General features: G+C 39.1%; 2 protein-coding genes across 7 annotated transcripts; both read right to left on the bottom strand.

Moving 5' to 3' along the window:
• Positions 1–227: 227 nt before the first annotated feature.
• LOC134797426 (inositol polyphosphate multikinase) lies at positions 228–21,582 on the bottom strand. 4 transcript variants are annotated; one of them, XM_063769654.1, is made up of 7 exons: positions 21,458–21,582; positions 8,529–8,729; positions 6,670–6,915; positions 5,021–5,209; positions 4,160–4,352; positions 2,160–2,280; positions 228–1,487 (listed from the first exon to the last, which is right to left on the bottom strand). In XM_063769654.1, exons 2-7 carry the CDS (start codon positions 8,716–8,718, stop codon positions 1,128–1,130), a joined length of 1,299 nt encoding a protein of 432 aa, XP_063625724.1. In that variant the 5' UTR covers positions 8,719–8,729; positions 21,458–21,582; the 3' UTR covers positions 228–1,127. The 4 variants fall into 4 exon arrangements, with proteins under 4 accessions (XP_063625724.1, XP_063625727.1, XP_063625725.1 ...); XM_063769657.1 differs by lacking the exons at positions 8,529–8,729; positions 21,458–21,582 and adding an exon at positions 7,905–8,019; XM_063769655.1 differs by lacking the exons at positions 8,529–8,729; positions 21,458–21,582 and adding an exon at positions 7,628–7,740.
• On the bottom strand, positions 2,069–21,345 carry LOC134797437 (probable 3-hydroxyacyl-CoA dehydrogenase B0272.3). 3 transcript variants are annotated; one of them, XM_063769675.1, is made up of 7 exons: positions 21,180–21,345; positions 20,709–20,879; positions 19,725–19,826; positions 18,764–18,849; positions 17,870–18,084; positions 12,319–12,550; positions 2,069–2,080 (listed from the first exon to the last, which is right to left on the bottom strand). In XM_063769675.1, exons 1-7 carry the CDS (start codon positions 21,288–21,290, stop codon positions 2,077–2,079), a joined length of 921 nt encoding a protein of 306 aa, XP_063625745.1. In that variant the 5' UTR covers positions 21,291–21,345; the 3' UTR covers positions 2,069–2,076. The 3 variants fall into 3 exon arrangements, with proteins under 3 accessions (XP_063625745.1, XP_063625746.1, XP_063625744.1); XM_063769676.1 differs by lacking the exon at positions 2,069–2,080 and having other exon boundaries at positions 12,315–12,550; XM_063769674.1 differs by lacking the exons at positions 2,069–2,080; positions 12,319–12,550 and adding an exon at positions 14,227–14,681 and having other exon boundaries at positions 21,180–21,339.
• Positions 21,583–22,019: the final 437 nt, after the last annotated feature.

Here is a 22,019-nt window from a genome sequence, read left to right as displayed (position 1 = left end):
GTTTTCAACTATTTTGATATCAAGTAGTCATGGTCATGACTATTATGACATTATTCTTTATTCAAACACAAGTATAAGTTAACAGCTACCTATGCCAAGACACTAATGGGCTCGGTACACGTACCGAATAGAGTGGCGAGACAGTAAAACGAAGTATGGAATTTTTACTCGGCCGAGTAACAATTTCATACTTCGTTTTACTGTCTCGCCACTATTCGGTACGTGCGATTCTGGCATTAGGGTCGGTTGCACCAAACTGTCTGTCACCGTTAAAGCGTTCGCAAAATTTTATTGTATGGGAAGTTTCATAGTTCACGGCCGATTGCCGTTGTTCAGTCTGTCAAGTGTGGATGGTGCAACTGGCCCTTATACTGTTAATACATTGTCATTGCATAAACATGTATACACTTTTCGAACTATCTCTGGAATCTTGAATTAAACATACATATGTATTACTAAGTTAAGTACATAGGTAGACCCTTAAAATATTACCATGCAATGTTGAAAATCCTTTAGGACAGTCCATTTTGACCTTTCTTTGAGTAGGGTCTGGAGAATCACTGGACAGTTGTTCTAAGATGGCTCTATATACATACAGTTCATTCTGAACTTTTATAGTTTTCGTAATTGTGGTCAAAGGATTAAGGTCTCTTGTAGAGATGGGCCGAATATTCAGTAATTATTCGGTATTCGGCATATTTTTAATGTTCGTATTCGGCCGAATAGTTCGAACTGCCGAATATTTACCGAATAAACAAATTATTTTTTAAGGGCGTCCGCTAGCTGGCGCAGGTGCACTTCGCGGTCAGGCATGAGGCGGGTCCGTTTCTTTTCTTAAACATTCCCGGCCGGTCCAGAGGGGAAAGGTCAAAAACACGAGGAGTGCAGATCGCAGACCCGAATGAACTTGTTTTCAGCGTTTTAGACAGTTTTTTAGCCCAACTGAATATTCGGCCGAATATTCGTATTCGGCAAAGTCCATATTCGGCCCATCTCTTGTATGATAAGGACCCTGACCGAATTTTTAGTAATCTTTTTGCATTTTTTCGAGAACGATTATTTTCTCTCTATACAGCACAACGGAGGTTTGAATTGAACCCACGATTTTCGACCACACATATGAAAGCTTAAAACACTTGATCATCAGTCTCCTTTAAAAACGCCTCAAAAATCTCCACAAAACTGTCTATTCCGTCCCTAAAATTCTCATCCACCGCCATCTCATCTTCTTCATTAAAAAACGCATGCGCGAAATCTATTATTTTGACCGTCCCCCACTGGGCAGGGTTTGGCGAATCACCGGACAGTTGGTCCAAGATGGCTCGATAGTTCATCCTGATTTTGGACAGTTTGTCTTCATAGTTGTGGTCGAAGGAGTGATTGTGGTTGATCTTTTCGAGCGCCTCGCTCCAGGGGGAGGTGACGGTGGGAGGGGGCGAGAAGCTTCGCTGCGCTAGTTGCATTGAGGTTAGGGGTACGGAGTTTACCTGGAAAGATAGTTTTACTATTTTATCGATCTTACAATCAAGACGCCATATTGAAGAAGAGCGAGACAGACCACAGATTAGAGTGATAACATGCACTATACACGAGTATATCACAATTTCTACGGTAACAAAATTGATAATTTGGACACTGGTCATGACTAGGTATATAGTACAATATTGGTGCTGGCTGTACGCGAGATAAGGCGTTTATCACACTGGATGCGATTCCCACGTCGCTCCGATGTTTGAGTGAGACAACGTTATGACTTATGAGCGTATTACGAGTATAGCGACATCCCGCTCGCACATCTGGGCCACATGCGAACCGCATCCAGTATGATAACCACCATACTGTTATGTCGGCTGTACGCACACACTCATCGAGAGCCGAGAGTGTCGGCACTGCACCAACCCAATCGGAGAAGGGCGAGCGAGACGAGAAGCAGACTGAGCAGTATCTTGGGGTCTCTCAACGAGTGTGTACAGCCGGCATAAGTAGGCCTAGCACATGATTGGCGCGATTGTATCTCGCCGCGAGATACTCTAACCGTCTTTTCCTAATTGTATTAATTAAAGAGGGACGGGTAGTCTATCTCGCGGCTAGATACTGTCGCGCCAATCATGTGCTAGGCCGGAAGATTTACCGATATTTAAGAGAATTGCTGTCAGTACCTTCTTATATACTGGTCCCTTGGATGAGATCTGGCCGCTGAAGTTGGAGCCGGTGTCGCTGTGCATGGAGTGTATGGACTTGCGGCGACCCACGGACTCGGAGCGGCACTTCGGTCGGGGCCTGGAAGGAAATGTCATATTTAATGCGGGTTGTACACACTCGTCGAGAGACCCCGAGACCGAGACCGGCCGAAAACGAGTGTGTACATGCTGCTCCCTTCTCGTCTCGCTCTTCCTTGTCTCGTCTATACTCTAAATCATAATTAGATTCCAAAAAAACTAAGACAATGTTGCCACTTTTTACTAGCGCGTCTTGTATTTATGTAAAAATAAGTAAATAAAAGTACTTTTTAAATCCTAGGAGTAAAATTACCAACAAACAAATTATCTTAGCGTATTTATTTATAAAAAGGAATTTACTATTTTACAAACAAATTATTGCAGTGGCAACATTGTCTCACTTTTTTTGGAATCTAATTATGATTTAGAGTTTAGCGATTCTCGGATTGGATCGAAGCGGTGCCGAGACTTCCGGCGAGAGGCTCACGACGAGTGTGTACAGCCGACATAATAATTCTTCATTTTTTGGTAGTCCTACAGAACCTAAAGCGGGTTTTCCACCGCGAACGAGTAATGAGCGAGAGATGGCTAAGCGGAGCGGACTTCGTTGTTAAAAAATAGGTTTGCGTTTCCACCAACAAAGAGTTTAGTTGTTTGATTCCCACCGCAAAAGAGAAATGAAAAAGAGGAATGAGCGGAGAGGGCTGAACGGAAAATGAGAAATAGAAAATGAATAGTCGATTTCCACAGAGAGCGAGTTGTTGAAGTTTTGAACTGGTTGCGTGTCGTCGTGTTTGAACATGATGTCGAGCGATACGGAATCAAGTGATAGACTACTTATCATCTTTTATTTCTTCCGAATTCAAATCTTCAACTATAGATTTCCATGCAGCTTCCTTTATATCTATGTTTCGGTATTCTTTACTTGCTATGTCCCATAAACATGGGTATTGCCGAACAGCTTCAATAAATCGCTCCATTGCCAAAAAACACGACTCGTCAGTCAATCAGCTATCACAGCAATATGAAAGCGCGCTCGGTGCCGGCGGCAGCGGGGCAGGGAGGGGCGGAGACAGCAACGAGTCCTTTTCAAACTAGTCGGCCGGACCTTGACGCAGCGGGCTCATTTTAACTAGTTGACTCGCTCCGCTCACCTCTTTCCCTGTGGAAACGCGCCTATGTAATTTACCATTGCGAGTTGACCGGACTCCGTAATGACACCGCTCCGCTCTCACGAGCTGAGCGAGCTCATTTCAACTCTTTTTGCTCATTTTGTCATTTCCGCTCGACTATTTGTTGGTGGAAACACAAGTACGTAGTTTAGTCTTGCGAGTTAAACTAAGTCCTTAATGAGACCGCTCCGCTCGCGGTGGAAAACCCGCTTAATGGTGCTCCTACACTGGCAGTTATATTTCACACAACGAGCAGTACAACACATTGCACACATTATGAATGGATTCATTAATAAAGTGGCCATGCAATTTCGCGGCTGGCTGTACATAATAACCCTTTTCCAGGCTGCACCAATCTGCAAGCTTTTCCAAAAAAGACCAAATATATTCCAATTAATCCAGCTTTGAGGATTTATTTTAAGACAAGTCACGTTTCCCGAAAGTCCAAACTAATTTCAACGTTAAAAATAGTGATGTACCGACTATTGATTTGGCCGACTAGCCGACTAATCGGCGCTACTTAAAAAGTTAAAAACCCTTTACCAGGCTGACAGTTCAAAAATGACAATCGAATGTCAGTCTTACTCATCGAAAATAGAACACATGTTTGAAGTGCCGCATGTGGGAAATATATATCCCTCAGCCTGGTAAAAGGTTAAATCGGAATGCTAAAGTTGACATTCTATTGGTGTGAATGTGGTCGATAAATCGTACTATTGGAAAAGGGTTAAGCGAAAGATCAACTACGAAAATGGCAATAGGACTCACGAGAGGACATCGCCCTCTCCGCAGCAGTCCCTCAACTTGGCGGCATCATACGCGAGCAGCAACGAACATGAATATATCTTGACTGAAGTCTGCCTTGAGGCCCATTTCTGTATCTTCCATAATGTGGTGAGGAACTGGAGGATCAGCGCGCGGCAGAGGCTGGTGCCGACGCCGTTTAGGAAGTTACGGATGGCTGAAACAAGTAATTTTAGGATTTTTCGAAGAAATTCAAAGGTGTATGTGAAGTGCCCAATCCGCATTGGGCTAGCGTGGGGACTATAGCCCAAGCCCTCTCGCGCATGGGAGGAGGCCTTTGTGGGACGTATATAGGCTGTATTATTTATTTTTTAGGACATATCACCTCAAGCGAGCTTGTGGAAATCCCTTTCTCTCACTAACCAACTGAGATAAAAAAGTTATTCAATCTCGTTGAGTATGTTTGTCACTTCCTCCTTCCAAGGAGGATTAGGGAGGCATCTACATTTACCATAATGAGTACGAGCTGACTTTAATTTCAACAAAGAGGGGGTTCTGATGTATTCGGCTTACGGTTGTGTCTATTTTTTTAGCTGTCTGCGAACGAATAGGTATCTCAAATGGTTATGTTATTACCTTATAATAAATATTTTTAGAACCCTTTGTATGTCAATACTGACCCACTTTTATTACCATAGGATCAACCCCGAAATCGCCATAAAAATTGTCTTTTTTTAATACCACATCGATGGCAAACAAGCATACGGCCCGCCTGATGGTAAGCAGTCACCATAGCCTATGGATGTCTGTTTGTGTCTGATAAAATGTCGATGTTTTCTTTGCAGGACCTAAAAAAATTCAGTATTTGCTCTTTCAAAAACCTACCTTCTTTAACCGCCTGTCCATGTAATCGCTTCCCATAGTCCTTGTTGTATTTCAGCAGTTTCCCAGTAGACAGCCGGTACACTTGGAACCCGGGTATGCAGAACCCGTATGCTTCTTTACACAGCTTGTATTTGGTTTGTTCCTTCTGGATTTTCTCTACTGAGGCTAGATGGTCCCAGGTTCTTCTGCCTATGGAATAACAAAATATTTTATGGATAAATTGATTTCTATGATTTACTCGTAATGGACGAGTCGTGATAAAATTATATTTTTAAACATGGATTCATATTTTATCAGACTATCATACAAATAATTAAGATAAGATATTATGTAATACCACACAATTAATAATAATTTACTAAAATACCTACACTACAAACAAAAGATTCACTTGGCTAATGTTGGTTGACTTATTGCGTATTTATATAAAGCTATGATGACTGTACCTAACACTTATTAGTAGTGGCCGCCATAATCTACAAGGTTTTCTCAAAAAAAAATCCAAATATATTCCAATTAATCCAGTTTTGATGATTTATTTCAAGACAAGTTACATCTCCCGAAAGTCAAATCTAATTTGAAGCTTAACCCTTAAATAGGTTGTATATCTATAAGTACCACATAGCAAATGATTTTTTTTTGGCGAGCTGAGTAAATACAACGCCCGTAAAATGTCATTGCCGTAAAGTCTATTAAGTGGGTGATATCGGAACGTAAAAAAATGACAGGTGTCAAAACAAATTTCTTTGAAAATTTAGTTGTCAAGTTCAAATCGACAACAAATGGCAGTTTTTGTACGTTTCTCCCGCAGTATAAGTTCGCTACGCCCAAAAAAAGTACTGTAAGTATTTTGTTTTGTATTTTTATGGTAGATTATTAGATAATGTATGTGTCGTAAGTCATAACTTACCTTAGTTATTGTTTTCTAATAAAATATTCGATCTAAAATTTTGTGGTTCGTATGAAACCTCTGCCCGTCTGGGGCACGTTCGAGTGGTTTATAAGTGGCCTCTGCCCTGCAGGGAGTTTACATGACATTTAAGGGTAAGATTCATTACTATGAATAAACCCTCATAGTACACAAGTAATATATTTTCCTTTGGTTTTTAAATTAAATATGTATTCAACGGTCAATCTTACGAGCCACGACATCCATGCGAGCCAAGAAAGTGCTGGCATTTAATGCAATTTGTGACGCAAGTGTAAATGTGATGTGCACATGACTTGCCCTTAAAACTACTCTGTATGGCTAACAAGGCAGTGGCCATATAAGGACCACGTAGCACCATTGGTCACGAGCAGTGGGCATATAAAAACCACTGGGGTTTTTTTTATTGAATTAGGGGTGATAAAAAAAAATCAAGAAATTACTTTTAATCTATTACCTACCCGAATCAGTAATCAAAAGTAAAAAATGCGGCAGGCCTGTTTAAGGGTTAAATTGGAATGCTAAGGTTTAAATTATATTGGCGCTAATGTGGTCGACAAATCGTACTATGCATGGAAAAGGGTTGTGTAACACGTTTTAAATACGTGTTATTTCATAAAAATAAGTAACCAATAAAAACATATATCCCTACTAATATTATAAATGCGAAAGTAACTCTCTGTCATCTTCACGCTTAAACAGACTCTTTTAAGCTACTTACCAATTTTAACATCCATAATACAAGGTTCCAGCATCCTCTGCACCACATCTTCCAATATAATATACTCCTGCTCATGAGTATTGTACGTGAACCGCCGACAGCCATAATACTTGGGTACTAAAGTGCCCAGCTCTATTAGATCTGGGTCTTTCGTCGTGGATAGTCGCTCGTAGAAGTCTATCTCGCGTCGCTGGCATTCCTTGATGATGGGTTTGAGGATTGTCCCGTTGTTGCATTGGAGGAGGCCTGAAAGGCAAAGGGTTGATTCAACAATATATTTGGCAAATAGGTAGTGTTGGGTAGGACGAGTCTTTTGAGTCCTCTGCTTCAAGACTCGACTCAGTTTTTCAGACTCTTATAATTAAGTCTAAACTCGAGTTCTTGGGTAGTCCGTAGTGGACTTGGTACTGGCTATGATACGTACCTAGAATTCCTAGAAACCTTGTATCCGAGCTCTCTCTATGCCCGGCAACCTGTTTCTCATAGGCCTGTATCTCTACCTATACCGAATTGAACGGCATGACTAAAGGCCTGACTGTCTCACGCTCGATCTTGGGTAGTCCGTAGTGGACTTGGTAGATGGTACTTGGTAGTGGCGATGATACGTACCTAGAAACCTAGCGTCAGAGCTCTCTCGATGCCCGGAGACTTGTTTCTTATATAGGCCTGAACTGTATCTCTACGGAGTCGAACGGCATAACTAAAGGCTTTTCCGTTTCTCGTTCGATCTTGGATAGTCCGTAGTGGACTTGGTAGATGGTACTTGGCAGTGGCGATGATACGTACCTAGAAACCTTGCATCCGAGCTCTCTCTATGCCTAGCCACTTGTTTTTCATAGGCCTGTATCTCCACGGAGTCGAACGGCATGACTAATGGTCTGGCCGTTTCTCGTTCGATCTTGGGTAGTCCGTAGTGGACTTGGTAGATGGTACTTGGTATAGTAGCGATGATACGTACCTAGGAACCTTGTATCCGAGCTCTCTCTATGCCCAGCCACTTGTTTTTCATAGGCCTGTATCTCCACGGAGTCGAACGGCATGACTAATTGTCTGGCCGTTTTTCGGTTGATCTTGGGTAGTCCGTAGTGGACTTGGTAGATGGTACTTGGCAGTGGCTATGATACGTACCTAGAAACCTTGCATCCGAGCTCTCTCTATGCCCGGCCACGTTGGATCTTGGGTAGTCCGTAGTGGACTTGGTAGATGGTACTTGGTATAGTAGCGATGACACGTACCTAGGAACCTTGCATCCGAGCTCTCTCTATGCCCGGCCACCTGTTTCTCATACGCCTGTATCTCCACGGAGTCGAACGGCATGACTAATGGTCTGGCCGTTTCTCGTTCGATTTTGGGTAGTCCGTAGTGGACTTGGTAGATGGTACTTGGTATAGTAGCGATGATACGTACCTAGGAACCTTGTATCCGAGCTCTCTCTATGCCCAGCCACTTGTTTTTCATAGGCCTGTATCTCCACGGAGTCGAACGGCATGACTAATTGTCTGGCCGTTTTTCGGTTGATCTTGGGTAGTCCGTAGTGGACTTGGTAGATGGTACTTGGCAGTGGCTATGATACGTACCTAGAAACCTTGCATCCGAGCTCTCTCTATGCCCGGCCACGTTGGATCTTGGGTAGTCCGTAGTGGACTACTTGGTAGATGGTACTTGGTATAGTAGCGATGATACGTACCTAGGAACCTTGCATCCGAGCTCTCTCTATGCCCGGCCACCTGTTTCTCATACGCCTGTATCTCCACGGAGTCGAACGGCATGACTAATGGTCTGGCCGTTTCTCGTTCGATCTTGGGTAGTCCGTAGTGGACTTGGTAGATGGTACTTGGTATAGTAGCGATGATACGTACCTAGGAATCTTGCATCCGAGCTCTCTCTATGCCCAGCCACTTGTTTCTCATACGCCTGTATCTCCACGGAGTCGAACGGCATGACTAATGGTCTGGCCGTTTCTCGTTCGATCTTGGGTAGTCCGTAGTGGACTTGGTAGATGGATCGGACGCGCCGCAGCGTTCGGGGCTTGGTCGTGGCATCACTCATTTATCTCGACTCTGCGGACAATAATAAAATAATAATTAACTGATATTAGGATGAGTACTTATAGGGATATTACTTAGGTACTAAGATATGGAAAGTAAGTAGTGAAAAATATAAAAGCCGCCACTACTTTACGCGACTTAATATTCGTTTGTGTACGTTTTGTATGTAGTTTACACTACGTACTTATTTATGATTATATATGTCTATATAAAAAGGAAAATCAAATCAAATTCAAATGAAATTCAAAGGTGTATGTGAAGTCCCCAATCCGCATTGGGCTAGCGTGGGGACTATAGCCCAAGCCCTCTCGTGCATGAGAGGAGGCCTGTGCCCAGCAGTGGGACGTATATAGGCTGAAATGATGATGATGATGATATGTCTATATAAACTGTATATCTTGTACCCACGCAAAATGGTAAACAAAACGTAATAAATGACACCCACAAATAATTAAGAATTTAAAAAATCAATCGTTGCTTTCGTTGATCTCCTTGTTTACATAATATAGTAGTAGTAAAATACTTTATTGTACAAAAAGAAACATAAACCATGAAAGAACACACATCATTAGTACTTACATGTTTTTTGTCATTCATATTATATGACACTTATAATATGAATGACAAAAAACATATTTAATCATCGAATCTGCTCACAAAATTTCACGTGAATCAGTTGAAACCATTTTTGCCCAAGCTTTAACGGAGACCCTCGCTAACGCTCGGCCAAATAGAACTTCCTTCTATTTGGAAAAATTTCCCCCGCGGGAACTGAGCCTGAGACGATTGATTGGCTTTGTATTATTAGATACAATCTTTATCTTCGTATCATTGGTATCTTATCTAGTCTAGATTTACGATTGATACTTTGATACATAATTTCTCATCCACGACGTACGGCGTTGTAATGTTTTTTCGGGCCTTTGAAAGCATCCATGTAGCCACGCTATCTGCTTTTCACCAAGAGAACCGTACGTTCGTCTCCGTAGTGAATGGACAACCTATTTAATGACCGAGCGTAAGCGAAGGTCTCCGTTTCAGCTTGTGCGCTAAATGTTTTCGTATGTCCGGATGTTCCCCTCTACAGGCCGCAATTCTCAAGCGATTCTCGTGTTTTTTTGTGAGCAGGCTCGTTGGTAAAATATTTTTTTTTGACGTCTAAATTTTACTTATGACGGAGCCATACATTTATTCAGTTTTAAGTTATACTTGCGAGGTCTACAACTCTCAGAGCCACTAGATACCTAATTAGCTCTAATTAGAGCACTATTTTTAGATTCTAGTTCGTTTATTTTTGGTCATAGGATAAGATGCTGACATTACTGTTTTTATATCAACAGTAGGAATCAATTCTTTGACCTTCTATTTCAAACATTTAATGAGAGACGCGGCGTTATAGGCCTTCAATAAAAAACCAAACCTAATGTTACCAAAACCTAATAGTATCTTTCGAAAATTAAAATGGTACCTACATCTGTCAACTACCTATTTATAAACAAAGAAATTATGCAACTGGAATACCTACTTTATTTGAAGAAGTTGATAAAAACAATACTTCGTGTATTTAGTAGCGTACTAAAAACCTATTCTTTTTTTTCACTGACACTTAGATGTTTTTTAGTTATTCAATAATTAAAATCTCACTCGACACAACCAACACATTTAAATGTAATTAGCAATAATGCTAAAAACAAAGTCATAAGGAAAACTAAATATTACTCATACATGTAGTTCAGATGATCAACACTTCAGCCTCTCAGCTGACTGGCGAAACTAAGACAGAAATGTTATAAAGGAAGAAATATCGATCACTTGTATTCGTAAACTCAATCAACTTTACAGCGTAAAATCAACCTTATATCATATGAATAAGGTTGGTATTTGAAAATGTGTTGGTATAAAGATACGAGTTTGCAAATATCGATATTATATCTAATCGTTGTGAATCGCGATTGGATTTATCTTTAGATATGACGTTCGGTTTTTACATTTGGATTTAAATAGCGCAGTCGTAAAAAATATCGTGATTGCAAATTTATTATTTGCGAAATTGAACTTTATGTGTAATTATTAAGGTGCATAATCAAATGTTTGAGAAGTATGACTTTGGGAAAGTTAGGTCATTGATAGGATTTGTGAATAACAAGACGCAATTTTTAAAGAATGTTATGTTTGTGAAGTCTGCCGTTTGGTTTAGGTACTATATTAATAGCAATATTGACTGACCAGCAGTGATGGACCTTTTGTGTATGTAATAAGATCCCACCTGATTTTGAACTTTATTTCAACTTTATTATAAGGTTAAATTTTACTTTATATCCTGACACCCTTACCTTATGCCTTATAAAAGGTTAAATGTGGACGATATATGCTACGGGTATATAATTAAGTGATAAATGGGTAATCCCAATACACAATAAATAAATAATGCCTGCCTGGGTTTCCCCTACGGGAACACGAGGTAAATGTGAATATACAAATTAAGTTTAGAATAAATTTAAAAGTGGAAAAATTACTGTCTTGGGTGAGACTTGAACTCACGGCCTCTGTATATCCAGCCGCCCGTGGATATCATCGTTCGCAGACGTTTCTGCTTGCTACGAATTAAATGAGAAAAAAATCATTTATTTACATACAAGATGTATACAATGGTACTACTAAACGAAATTAAATTAATATACAAATTGTCAATATTTAGATCATTCAAAGTATGTGTAACCTTAGTTAGGTACATTAGAGTTCATTAGCGAAATTGTAAATTAGGTGCGATATGAATTGTATTAATTGTTGAAATGACTAGGCGCTAGATAGGCTTTAAAGTTGTTAATAAAATTTGTATCTTGTAACTAACAGAATAAGATTGTAATTTGTAATTTCAAATGATAATTAGTCTAAAAATATGCCACCTCCAGTAATTTCACGTAGGAAATGTACCAATTATTGAATCAATTAGGTTAACGATAAGAAACCTGTTTAACATTTTAAAATATTTATTAGCAACAAATAACAGTAACTGTGGGAAAATTACTAAAATAACAATTCGAGATTGTAGTGATTTGCAACTTAAGTCCTATAATATAAACAATATTTAGGATTTTTAGAACTACAATCAATATTGTATTTAACGAGATTACTACTGCAAATAAAATTATGGCGTTTAAATTATTTTACAGTAACTTTAAATTCTACCAACTAATCTAAAATAAAACAAAAAGAACTGAATAAGCTTATAATTTTGAGCGATTCATCAATTATAACTTTATAATCACTTAATAACTTTATATGACATGCCTTTTGGACATAAGTAAATTATAACTTCACCAACTTGTCCAAAACAGGACTCGAAATGAATATCGTTACGAAAATTATAGTTTTCTTAACTACAAACCAAAAATTATAACAACTTTAATATTTAAACAGTTTTAAGCACTCCGTTCAGATTTTTCAACGCACTAGAGTCGGACCAAACTAACTCTGCATGACATTTGGAATAAAAAAAAATCACCATTAATGTCAAATTTCTATGAAAATATGACGCTTATAATGATACTCCCACAGTTTGATCTGTTCATGTCAGTGCCAAGTTGACTTAGACTTTTACTTCTCATATTTATAAATCCCCTCCCCACTTTTCCTGCCTAACTTGCCCTCTTCCACCAGCCGGTCCAGCACCGGTATCGGCCTAAATACGGGATCCCCGGTCGCCTCCAACATGACTCCTAGTATGGCCTTCTTGGTGTCCAAGCCGGTGTAATCGGCGAGCTCGAATGGCCCCATCGGGTAGCCGCAGGCGAGTTTCATGGCCAAGTCTATGTCTTCGGCTTTGGCGTCACCTAGAAATAAATTTATTATTATAAACAAATCTAATATTCTTTAGGCTTAGAATAAATTTAAAATGGAAAAATTCTAACCTTAATAGCATCGTTCGCAGACATTTCTGCTTGTTAAAAAATTAAAACTAATATTCTTTGTCATATGGTTAGGCAAAAGACTATAGTCTAATAAAACATGGTCTTCTCTTCCCAGAGTCAAGCCTACGTCACAATAACATTGCCACTTTATATAGCGCTATCGCATATTATCATATAGCGCTGTCGCATGATGACGTAGGCTTGTGTCAGTCACGTGGTCGGAAGCGAGTACCAGGCGGAGTATATTATTATACCATGGTAAAAGATCTAAAGCTAGTAAGTCCTTAACTCTTAAGAAGCCATTTAACATTTGAGGGTAGATTTTGTTTACTCTTTTTTAAATACCTAAAGATACAGACTATATCTACGTCATCTAAATAATTACCTACTCATTGTTATCGCACTTTTCAAACCGCCATCATACCTACCGTGAATCTTATCGCTATCAGTTAAGTTCAGACATTTACGTCAATGCCATTAACATTGAAAGTTACTGTCAGAGGGGAATTACCTCTTGTTGTTTTAACTTATTTATTTTCCAAAAAAATTATGGTACTAAGCTTAGAATAAATTTAAAAGTGGAAAAATTACTGTTATGTTGGTGTGTTGCGTCTCACGTTTTGTTTTAACCTTTTGAACGCCACAGACTGCAATTGACGTCAACGCAAAATCGTGACAACGACGCCAAAAACGGCATTTGACGTCGATCGCTTTTTGATGAAAATCTACTGAAAAACACCCCACTTTTAGGTTGGCATTATTTATTCACAAAACTAAATTTTACCCCTGTGGCGTCAGTGGCACAGCAAATGGATTGCGCCGTTTGGCGTTCAAAAGGTGAGAGAGTGATACGCACTGACATTGGACAGGTGGAATACCACCCTAAGCTACTTCGCGATACATCGTAGAAATAACGGTTATTTTACTTTATTTCAATTCTATGCTGTTCTTTTTATAAACTCTTTATTATGTTAACCGTTTCACCGACAAAGACGTCAATTGACGCGCGCTGCTACAGCCCAATATCGTGACCTTCCAACCTTCGTGCCTTCCTACAAGATTTACGATGACTCGCCGCGCACGACAGAGGCGTGGCGTTCCAAGGGTTAATGTTGTAATTGCTATAGGGACTGCCATCTTGTGGCCTGAATCGGAAACATATGTGCACATGTACATTTCCAAAGAAAGTGCTACCTACCGTTCTCGTCGGTACGTTTCCTTGTTCATACTAGGTTCTGCCATCTTGTGGGCTACATCGGAAGCATAAACGACACATTTACGCCTCGCGCCAAGAATCTGACGGCTCCTATGCTGCCCCCTATAGTTCATGCACGAGACCGTAGCCGTAACATACTACCGCACCGCACCGTGGCCTTGGTCCGGTGCGGTAGTGTGTTACGGCTTTAAAAAATGATTGGCTACACCCTGTCAGTCCTCGTGTCAGTCATATATGTATTATGTTTACTATGTTGTACAATGTGAATAAATAAGTGTGAATTGACATATTACTAATTCTTGATATATATTAATTCTGACTCGTAGCGATGGGAAAATCATTTTACATTTAAGTACACACTTACTTAGACCAAACAAAAAAACACGAAATAATAAACTTTATTTAAAAATAACTATCAATACAAAAATAAATGTTTTTTACAGTCTTAAGGCACTTTGTGTATTTTACTAAAGATATACTTATTCAACAAAGACTATTTCTTACGACGATATATTCGACATAACGTAAAATTTACAAAATATTCTGTATTAAAAACAGTCTTTTATTTAATTTTAACGACCATCCCGTTGATAAAATCACCCTATTTCTTATATTTGTAGAACCCCTCGCCGCTCTTGATGCCCAGCTTGCCCTCGGCCACCATCTTGTCCAGGATGGGTATGGGGCGGAACACCGGGTCCCCGGTCTGCTCGTACATGGTGGCGAGCGCGAACTTATTAGTATCTAGGCCTGTGTAGTCAGCCAGCTCGAAGGGACCCATCGGGTAGCCTGCGCCTAGCTTCATGCCAATATCGATGTCCTCTTTCGTAGCGTCACCTAAAAAAAAATTATAGTTAACCTAAGACCAAGAAACATAAAACAAGATTTGCCAGTGGAATTTGAACCTATAGTGTAGGAAACAGAGTTGATTTTTCTTTGTATGAAAGTTTTCACTACTTTAAACAAAAGAAAACTCTGCTTTGAACATGATTAAAATTTCATCAAATTTAATAAGTACGTTATACGTATAATACGTTTATATGTAGGACCTTGATACTTAGGAGACTATAAATAGATTTAATTGTTTCACAGCGGTAATTAAATCAAATCCATGAAAATACAGAGGGAAAAATAGATAAACCATGTTTTTGCGCGTAATTTATTTTAACCTTTTGAACGCCAAACGGCGCATCCATTTGCCGTGCTACTAACGCCACGGGGGTAAAATTTAGTTTTGTGAATAAAATAAATAATGCCAACCTAAAAGTGGGGTGTTTTTCAGCAGAATTTTATCAAGAAACGATCGACGTCAATTGCCGTCTTTGGCGTGGTTGTCACGATTTTGCGTTGCCGTCAATTACCGTCTGTGGCGTTTCAAAAGGTTAAAATCGACAAAAACTCAATGAAAGGAGGATTCATTGTGTTGCCATTTGTGTTTTGTTCTGGGATTCATTAAGAAGAGATAATTTAAGGTTAATTTAATACGTATTTTTAGGAAGTAAGTGTGACATGAATTTACGTGGCGCCAGAAGCGTGGCTGTAAATTATTTAAAGCAACGAGTAAAATTAATAAGCATAAAATACTTACATGCAACCACATGCAAAAACCAACACCATAAGACTACAAAAACATGCTGCACTTCTTAAAGCTAGGTATTCTTGGGATTACACGTGTTTAACCTTTTGAACGCCAAACGGCGCAGCCATTTGCTTTAGTTTTGTGAATAAAATAAATAATGCCAACCTAAAAGTGGGGTGTTTTTCAGCAGAATTTTATCAAGAAACGATCGACGTCAATTGCCGTCTTTGGCGTCGTTGTCACGATTTTGCGTTGCCGTCAATTGCCGTCTGTGGCGTTTCAAAAGGTTAAAATCGACAAAAACTCAATGAAAGGAGGATTGATTGTGTTGCCATTTGTGTTTTGTTCTGGGATTCATTAAGAACAGATAATTTAAGGTTAATTTAATACGTATTTTTAGGAAGTATGTGTGACATGAATTTACGTGGCGCCAGAAGCGTGGCTGTAAGTTATTTAAAGCAACGAGTAAAATTAATAAGCATAAAATACTTACATGCAACCACATGCAAAAACCAACACCATAAGACTACAAAAACATGCTGCACTTTTTAAAGCTAGGTATTCTTGGGATTACACGTGTTTAACCTTTTGAACGCCAAACGGCGCAGCCATTTACCGTGCCACTGACGCCACGGGGGTAAAATTTAGTTTTGTGAATAAATAATGCCAACCTAAATGTGGGGTGTTTTTCAGTAGATTTTCATCAAAAAATGATAGACGTCAAATGCCGTCTTTGGCGTCGTTGTCACGATTTTGCGTTGACGTCAATTGCCGTCTGTGGCGTTCAAAAGGTTAAGCCTTTATAAGGCGTGGGAATATATTTCCCACGTGATTTTGAACTTTGTATTAAAGTGGTAGGGTTCAATTTTGCATAATTTCTGACACCCTATTGCCTTATAAAGGGTTAAAAACTCGACGTCTTATTACGAGTTTAGTCACATTAAAATTTAATGGGTTTGCATTACAAGCTAAAACTTAAAAACTGACAAATTATAACAGCGCCATTTAGGGCCACTTGCACCATTCACTAACCCGGTGTTAACCGGTTAAACCTGGTGTTACCGGGGTTACTAGTACAATTTGACACTGGGTTAACGGTTTCACTGGTTAACCCCGGGTTAGCGGGATGGTGCAAGTGGCGCTTAGTGAGTTAAAACCTATGTAAGAAGCATCGCTTAGTATCACAATTCCTTTTGAGAAAACCATAAACTAAATCAGATATTTAAGATAATTGGGAACATTCCTTTTTGTGCATTAGGGTGGTATTCCACCTATCCAATTTCTTTGTCCAATGTGTATTTTGTCTCACATTTTTCTTAATGAGATAGTGAGACGCAATGACATTGGACCAAGGTATTGGCCAGATGGAATACCACCCTTAGACATATACCGTCTCGTCTCCGTTCTATCCTAGTTAAAAACCGGGCAAGTGCGAGTCGGACTCGCGCACGAAGGGTTCCGTACCATAATACAAAAAAAAAACGAAAAAAAAAAGCAAAAAAAAAACGGTCACCCATCCAAGTACTGACCACTCCCGACGTTGCTTAACTATGGTCAAAAATGACGTTTGTTGTATGGGAGCCCCATTTAAATCTTTATTTTATTCTGTTTTTAGTATTTGTTGTTATAGCGGCAACAGAAATACATCATCTGTGAAAATTTCAACTGTCTAGCTATCACGGTTCGTGAGATACAGCCTGGTGACAGACGGACGGACGGACGGACGGACAGCGAAGTCTTAGTAATAGGGTCCCGTTTTACCCTTTGGGTACGGAACCCTAAAAATGAATGTGTGATTGAGGGTTTGAACGGCCTCCTAGCCTAGTCGGTAGTGACCCTGTCTACGAAGCAGGAGGTTCCGCGTTCGAATCCTGGTAAGGGCATTTATTTGTGTGTTCATCACAAATATTTGTTCCTGAGTTATGGATGTTTTCTATGTATATAAGTATTTGTATACCTATATGTTTATATTATATATATCGTCGTCTAGTACCCGCAACACAAACCTTATTGAGCTTACTGTGGGAGTGGGACTACTAGGCCGATCCGTGTAAAATTGACCTATAATATTAATGCAGCAAAGGATTGTGGTGATGGAAGAAAGTTTCTATAACAATGATAAGCCATGCATGATGCAACTCTGTGGGTTTTGGGCTAAATTAATAATGAATGCCACAACAAAGTAAAATTCGTACGAAAACGTGTGTAATGTCATGCAATGTGCGACCGGTTTAGGGGTTAGGTACTCGCAATTCCTTTTACTCATATCTTGTCCAAAGTTCACCCTTTTATCCAATAATAAGACAAGATAGCCGCTCGGTGTACCCCTTCCATTTCATTAAAGTGTCAAAAGGGCCTCTACGTGTTGGCTTCGGCTCCGCGCACGCCTCCCAAAGGTCCGGAACACTGTTCCGTGATGGAAAAGACAGACAAGCTAGGAACCAACCTCTTTCATACATCCTGAGCGCCTCAGCGCTGTAAGGTCCCAGCAGCCGGTTGACCACGAAGCCGGGCGTGTCCTTGCAGGTGATGCAGGTCTTGCCGATGGACTTGCCCCACTCCATCATGGTCTGGTAGGTCTGCTCGGAGATCTGGTCTCCTTTGATGACCTCGAGCAGACGCATGATTGGGACGGGGTTGAAGAAGTGGAGGCCGCCGAATCTGAAAATCGGAACATAAATACTTTATAAAGTAATGTTTTATTTATTTAACATTTTAAATCAGGCAACAAGGCCCATATTACAAATACCTTACAGACTAACATATATATGCATTTTTATAAACTTAATAAACTAAACACTATTTAGGCGACAAAACGGCGTGGCTCCGTTGAATCGTCTGGTATTGTGTCGGATTCGGCAGTTTGCCCCGGAACCTCCGAAACACGACACCTTTCGGCCAGAAGTCGGCGCACTCGATGGTCCCCTGCAGCGTTGCAGTGGTGGGTTTATATGTGACACTCGGTAAAAAGGTATTCAAAGTAAGGTTGTTATGTTAAAGTATATAGTTTTCTCTCTTCTCTCTGGGTTAGAAGGTAAGATGGCAGTCAGATCTTGGGTTGCCAAGCTGCCCCTATGTTCCTTAGTAAGTGGCAAAAGTCGAAACGTTAAGAAGTGAGATTTAAGTACGATTCCCACCGAACGGGCGGAGTCGGAGAGCATTTCACATTTGTACGGCCGCAAGCCGGTCGGCTGCTCGCGGACGCGGAATGTTCCGGACAAACTCCATCGCTTCTGGCATACATAATATATAGGCACATTGAATATGCGCTCCGACTTATATTCGTACTTACATGCATATAAGTCGGATGCATATAAGTAGTTACCTAGCATTACTATACCTGTCTTTCCTCTTAATGCCTGCACCAATAGCATTGATGGATATCGAGGAGGTGTTACTGGCCAAGATTGTGTGTTCGGGCGCCAACTGCAATAGTACATTGTGTATTAAGGGCGATAAACAAGAATTTACGAACGAGGAGTATGAATTGAAGCCCAGAGCCGAAGGCGAGGGCCTTATTAACACGAGTTCGTAGTTCCTGTACCCGTGGCACACACAATGTTTTTCATCACACTTGTAAGGAAAAAAACTTCTACCTAATTTCGGACATACATTACAGACCTAGGTCGAAATTTACGATTTACGGACCGCATCGCTTACGTAATACGAGCCAGTGTAAAAAATACAATAAAATATTTATCGTGTGGCAAGACTAGCTTGTCGTGGAACATAGACAGAAATAATCATACTGTATTTATCTTACGCTATAACATTGTCGCCCGCCTGACGGGACAGAATAACAATAAGAAATAGTTGATTCACTCAAGTACAGTCGCCATCAGATATATCGGAGCGGCCAAGGTGCTCACAAATATCGGAACACGCCTCTATTGTCAGGGCGTTAGAGCGCGTGTTCAGATATTGTGAACACCTTGGCCGCTCCGATATATCTGATGGCGACTGTACATAAAACAAAACCTATATACTTTGATATTTTTATAGCAAATATACCTGTACTCATAAGTCTCATAACAACAACTACAGAGATAAACGATAACCGAAAATCTATTTGAGATAAAGTTAATCCAGCAGGATATATGTTTGTTCATCAGTATCAAAGTACATATATCTAAGTAATCAAACAGCATCATAAAATGAATAATCCGTTTTTTACAAGTTGAACCGGAATTCTGTAATCATAATTTGTATATATTATCGTTGTCCCACAACACAAGCTTGAGCTTACTGTGGGGCTTAGTCATTGCATAAGAATGTACTTTTTTTTTATACAAGTATCTTACCAAGTCCAGCTTATTGAAGAGCTCCTGCTTCACGTCCAGCTTTTCCACAATCGCCTCGATAATCAGGTCGGCGTTCACACCATCCTCAACCTTCGTAGACACCTGGAGCATAAACAAAGTTTCAGATTGTAGAAAAGTTGTGGTCTATGAAACTTGCTATAATTTGTTTATTGTTTATTGTCATTTATTGCATACATGTACATTGATGCATAGAAATACATGATGTTAAATACAATGTTAGGAAGCGTACATGTTACCCTGTGAGGGTGTCACAATATGATTGTAGCTGTCTTACATTTACTTAAACACTTAATTTTTACTTAATTCTCTAATATCTTAATTTAATTACATTTATAATAGTTTATTCGAATAAAATACATTTATGTCCTTACATCGTTAAAAGTAGGTTAGATTAGTTGATTAATTAAGGTTATCATCATTTAGGAAATCGTCGATACTATAATAACATTTCTCGGTAAGTAAGTTAATGAGTTTTCTTTTAAATATTTTGGGACAATGTTTTATAAGGAACAATGTTTTGTCGTAACTGAATTATCAACTTTTGACAAGCAGAGTTACCAACAACAGCAACATCTACTTCAGCTGACTAATTTGATGTATGAATTTTTAAAATAACAATATGAACTTAAGTCACTACATCTAAGGTTGGTATTCCACTTGGCCAATTTGCAATGGAATACCACCCTAAAGCAAATTGGATGGAGTAGAATAATATACATATTACAATATTTGTACAGTTGAGGTAATATTTTTTAAGCAAAACAGAAAAAGTATCTGTTTTTATTTGAATATATGTCTGATGTGATGTGATACTGTGTACATATGTGATTAGTTTTTAAAAAGTAATATTAGTTTACCTTTTCCAACTTTATATAGATTTTCTTTACTTTATGGAGAAGTTTGATCATTGATCCAAACTTCTGGTGACATAGGTATTTCGTAGTAGTTATTTGAATCACTAACCTTAATTCTGCTGGCAGCGTCCTGAACAAATGTCTCAATTTTAGCCGCATCATCTTTGTGGACTTTCTTGGCGACTCGGGTCAGGTTCTGCTCAATGGAAGTCCATGCCTTCTCCAGCAGCTCTAGCTTGAGGTCCACGATAGTGACATTCTGCCCTGCTTGAGCTGCAACCTTTATAGATCACACATTTTATAAATAAGTGCAAAAGTTTTCTAAAGTAAGATATTTTATATATATTTTATGTCTAATAGTTACTAAAGCTTATATAGGTAAATCACTTTGGCATGTAGTTGATGCATTATAGGTCTAGAAATTCTGATATACCTACGCAAGTGTAGTATTTATTAATCTTATCACAGAATATTTGTGAAGCATATTTTAAAATGTAGCAAGTCACTTTAAACCTGTTTTCCAATGACCCAGACGATGTTCAGAGTCAAATTAGCATAATATAAAAAGCAAATAACTTACCTGAGCAATGCCCGAGCCCATCAACCCTCCGCCGACAACGGTGACCGTTTTCACCGCATTTAAAGACGACGAGCTCGAAAACGCTCTCGTAAGAACAGATAATTTATTCATCTTGATGTTAACAGTGGGAGAAAGCCGGTAAAACTGACGACGCGCCGCTAGTTACAACGGGGGGACGGGGAGACTGTCATAAATATAAATCCAACAGTCTGAAGTTCACTCACGATAACAATAATGTTTACGAACGTGAAGACAATTTACAGATAACAGCCACATACCTGTCGTAAAAGCAGCGCTGCACCGACATATAGATTAAGGAACACATTTTAAAGCACTATAAAAACTTGTAGTAATTAAAATAAATTATTATATGGAAAAATCAGTTATCTAGTTTATTTGCCTTAGGTCGTATTAAATACTATAAAATTTGATTAGTATAGTATAAAATACATTACGTTCCGATCTATGTAAATTTGTAAGCACTCAACAGATAAAATCATTAGTAAACGTTTATAAACTTAAATGTTAATTTTAATTATATAACTAGTTTTAATAAAAGTAATATAAGCCGTCAATTCTGAAAACTATATCTCTTTAACATTTAAATTTTTTGGTAAGCTTATATGAGCAAAAAACATTACATGGGTATAATGAACCGCTTCTGTCACAATGACAACCGTTTTGACACTGAAGGCAACGCTCGGAATTTTACATTTTACGACCATTTTGGTTGTTCATTTTATTTTATTTAGTAATAAGAAATACCAGATATTAATTCAGATTTTTAGGTTAATTTGTATGTTATATTATTTTTATACAGATTTATGATTCTCTTCGTAG

The sequence above is a fragment of the Cydia splendana genome, chromosome 15 (genome assembly GCF_910591565.1).
Source record: "Cydia splendana chromosome 15, ilCydSple1.2, whole genome shotgun sequence".
Lineage (NCBI taxonomy): Eukaryota > Metazoa > Arthropoda > Insecta > Lepidoptera > Tortricidae > Cydia > Cydia splendana.
The sequence above is the reverse complement of the archived record's forward strand: the minus strand, read 5'-3'. Positions and strand labels throughout refer to the sequence as shown.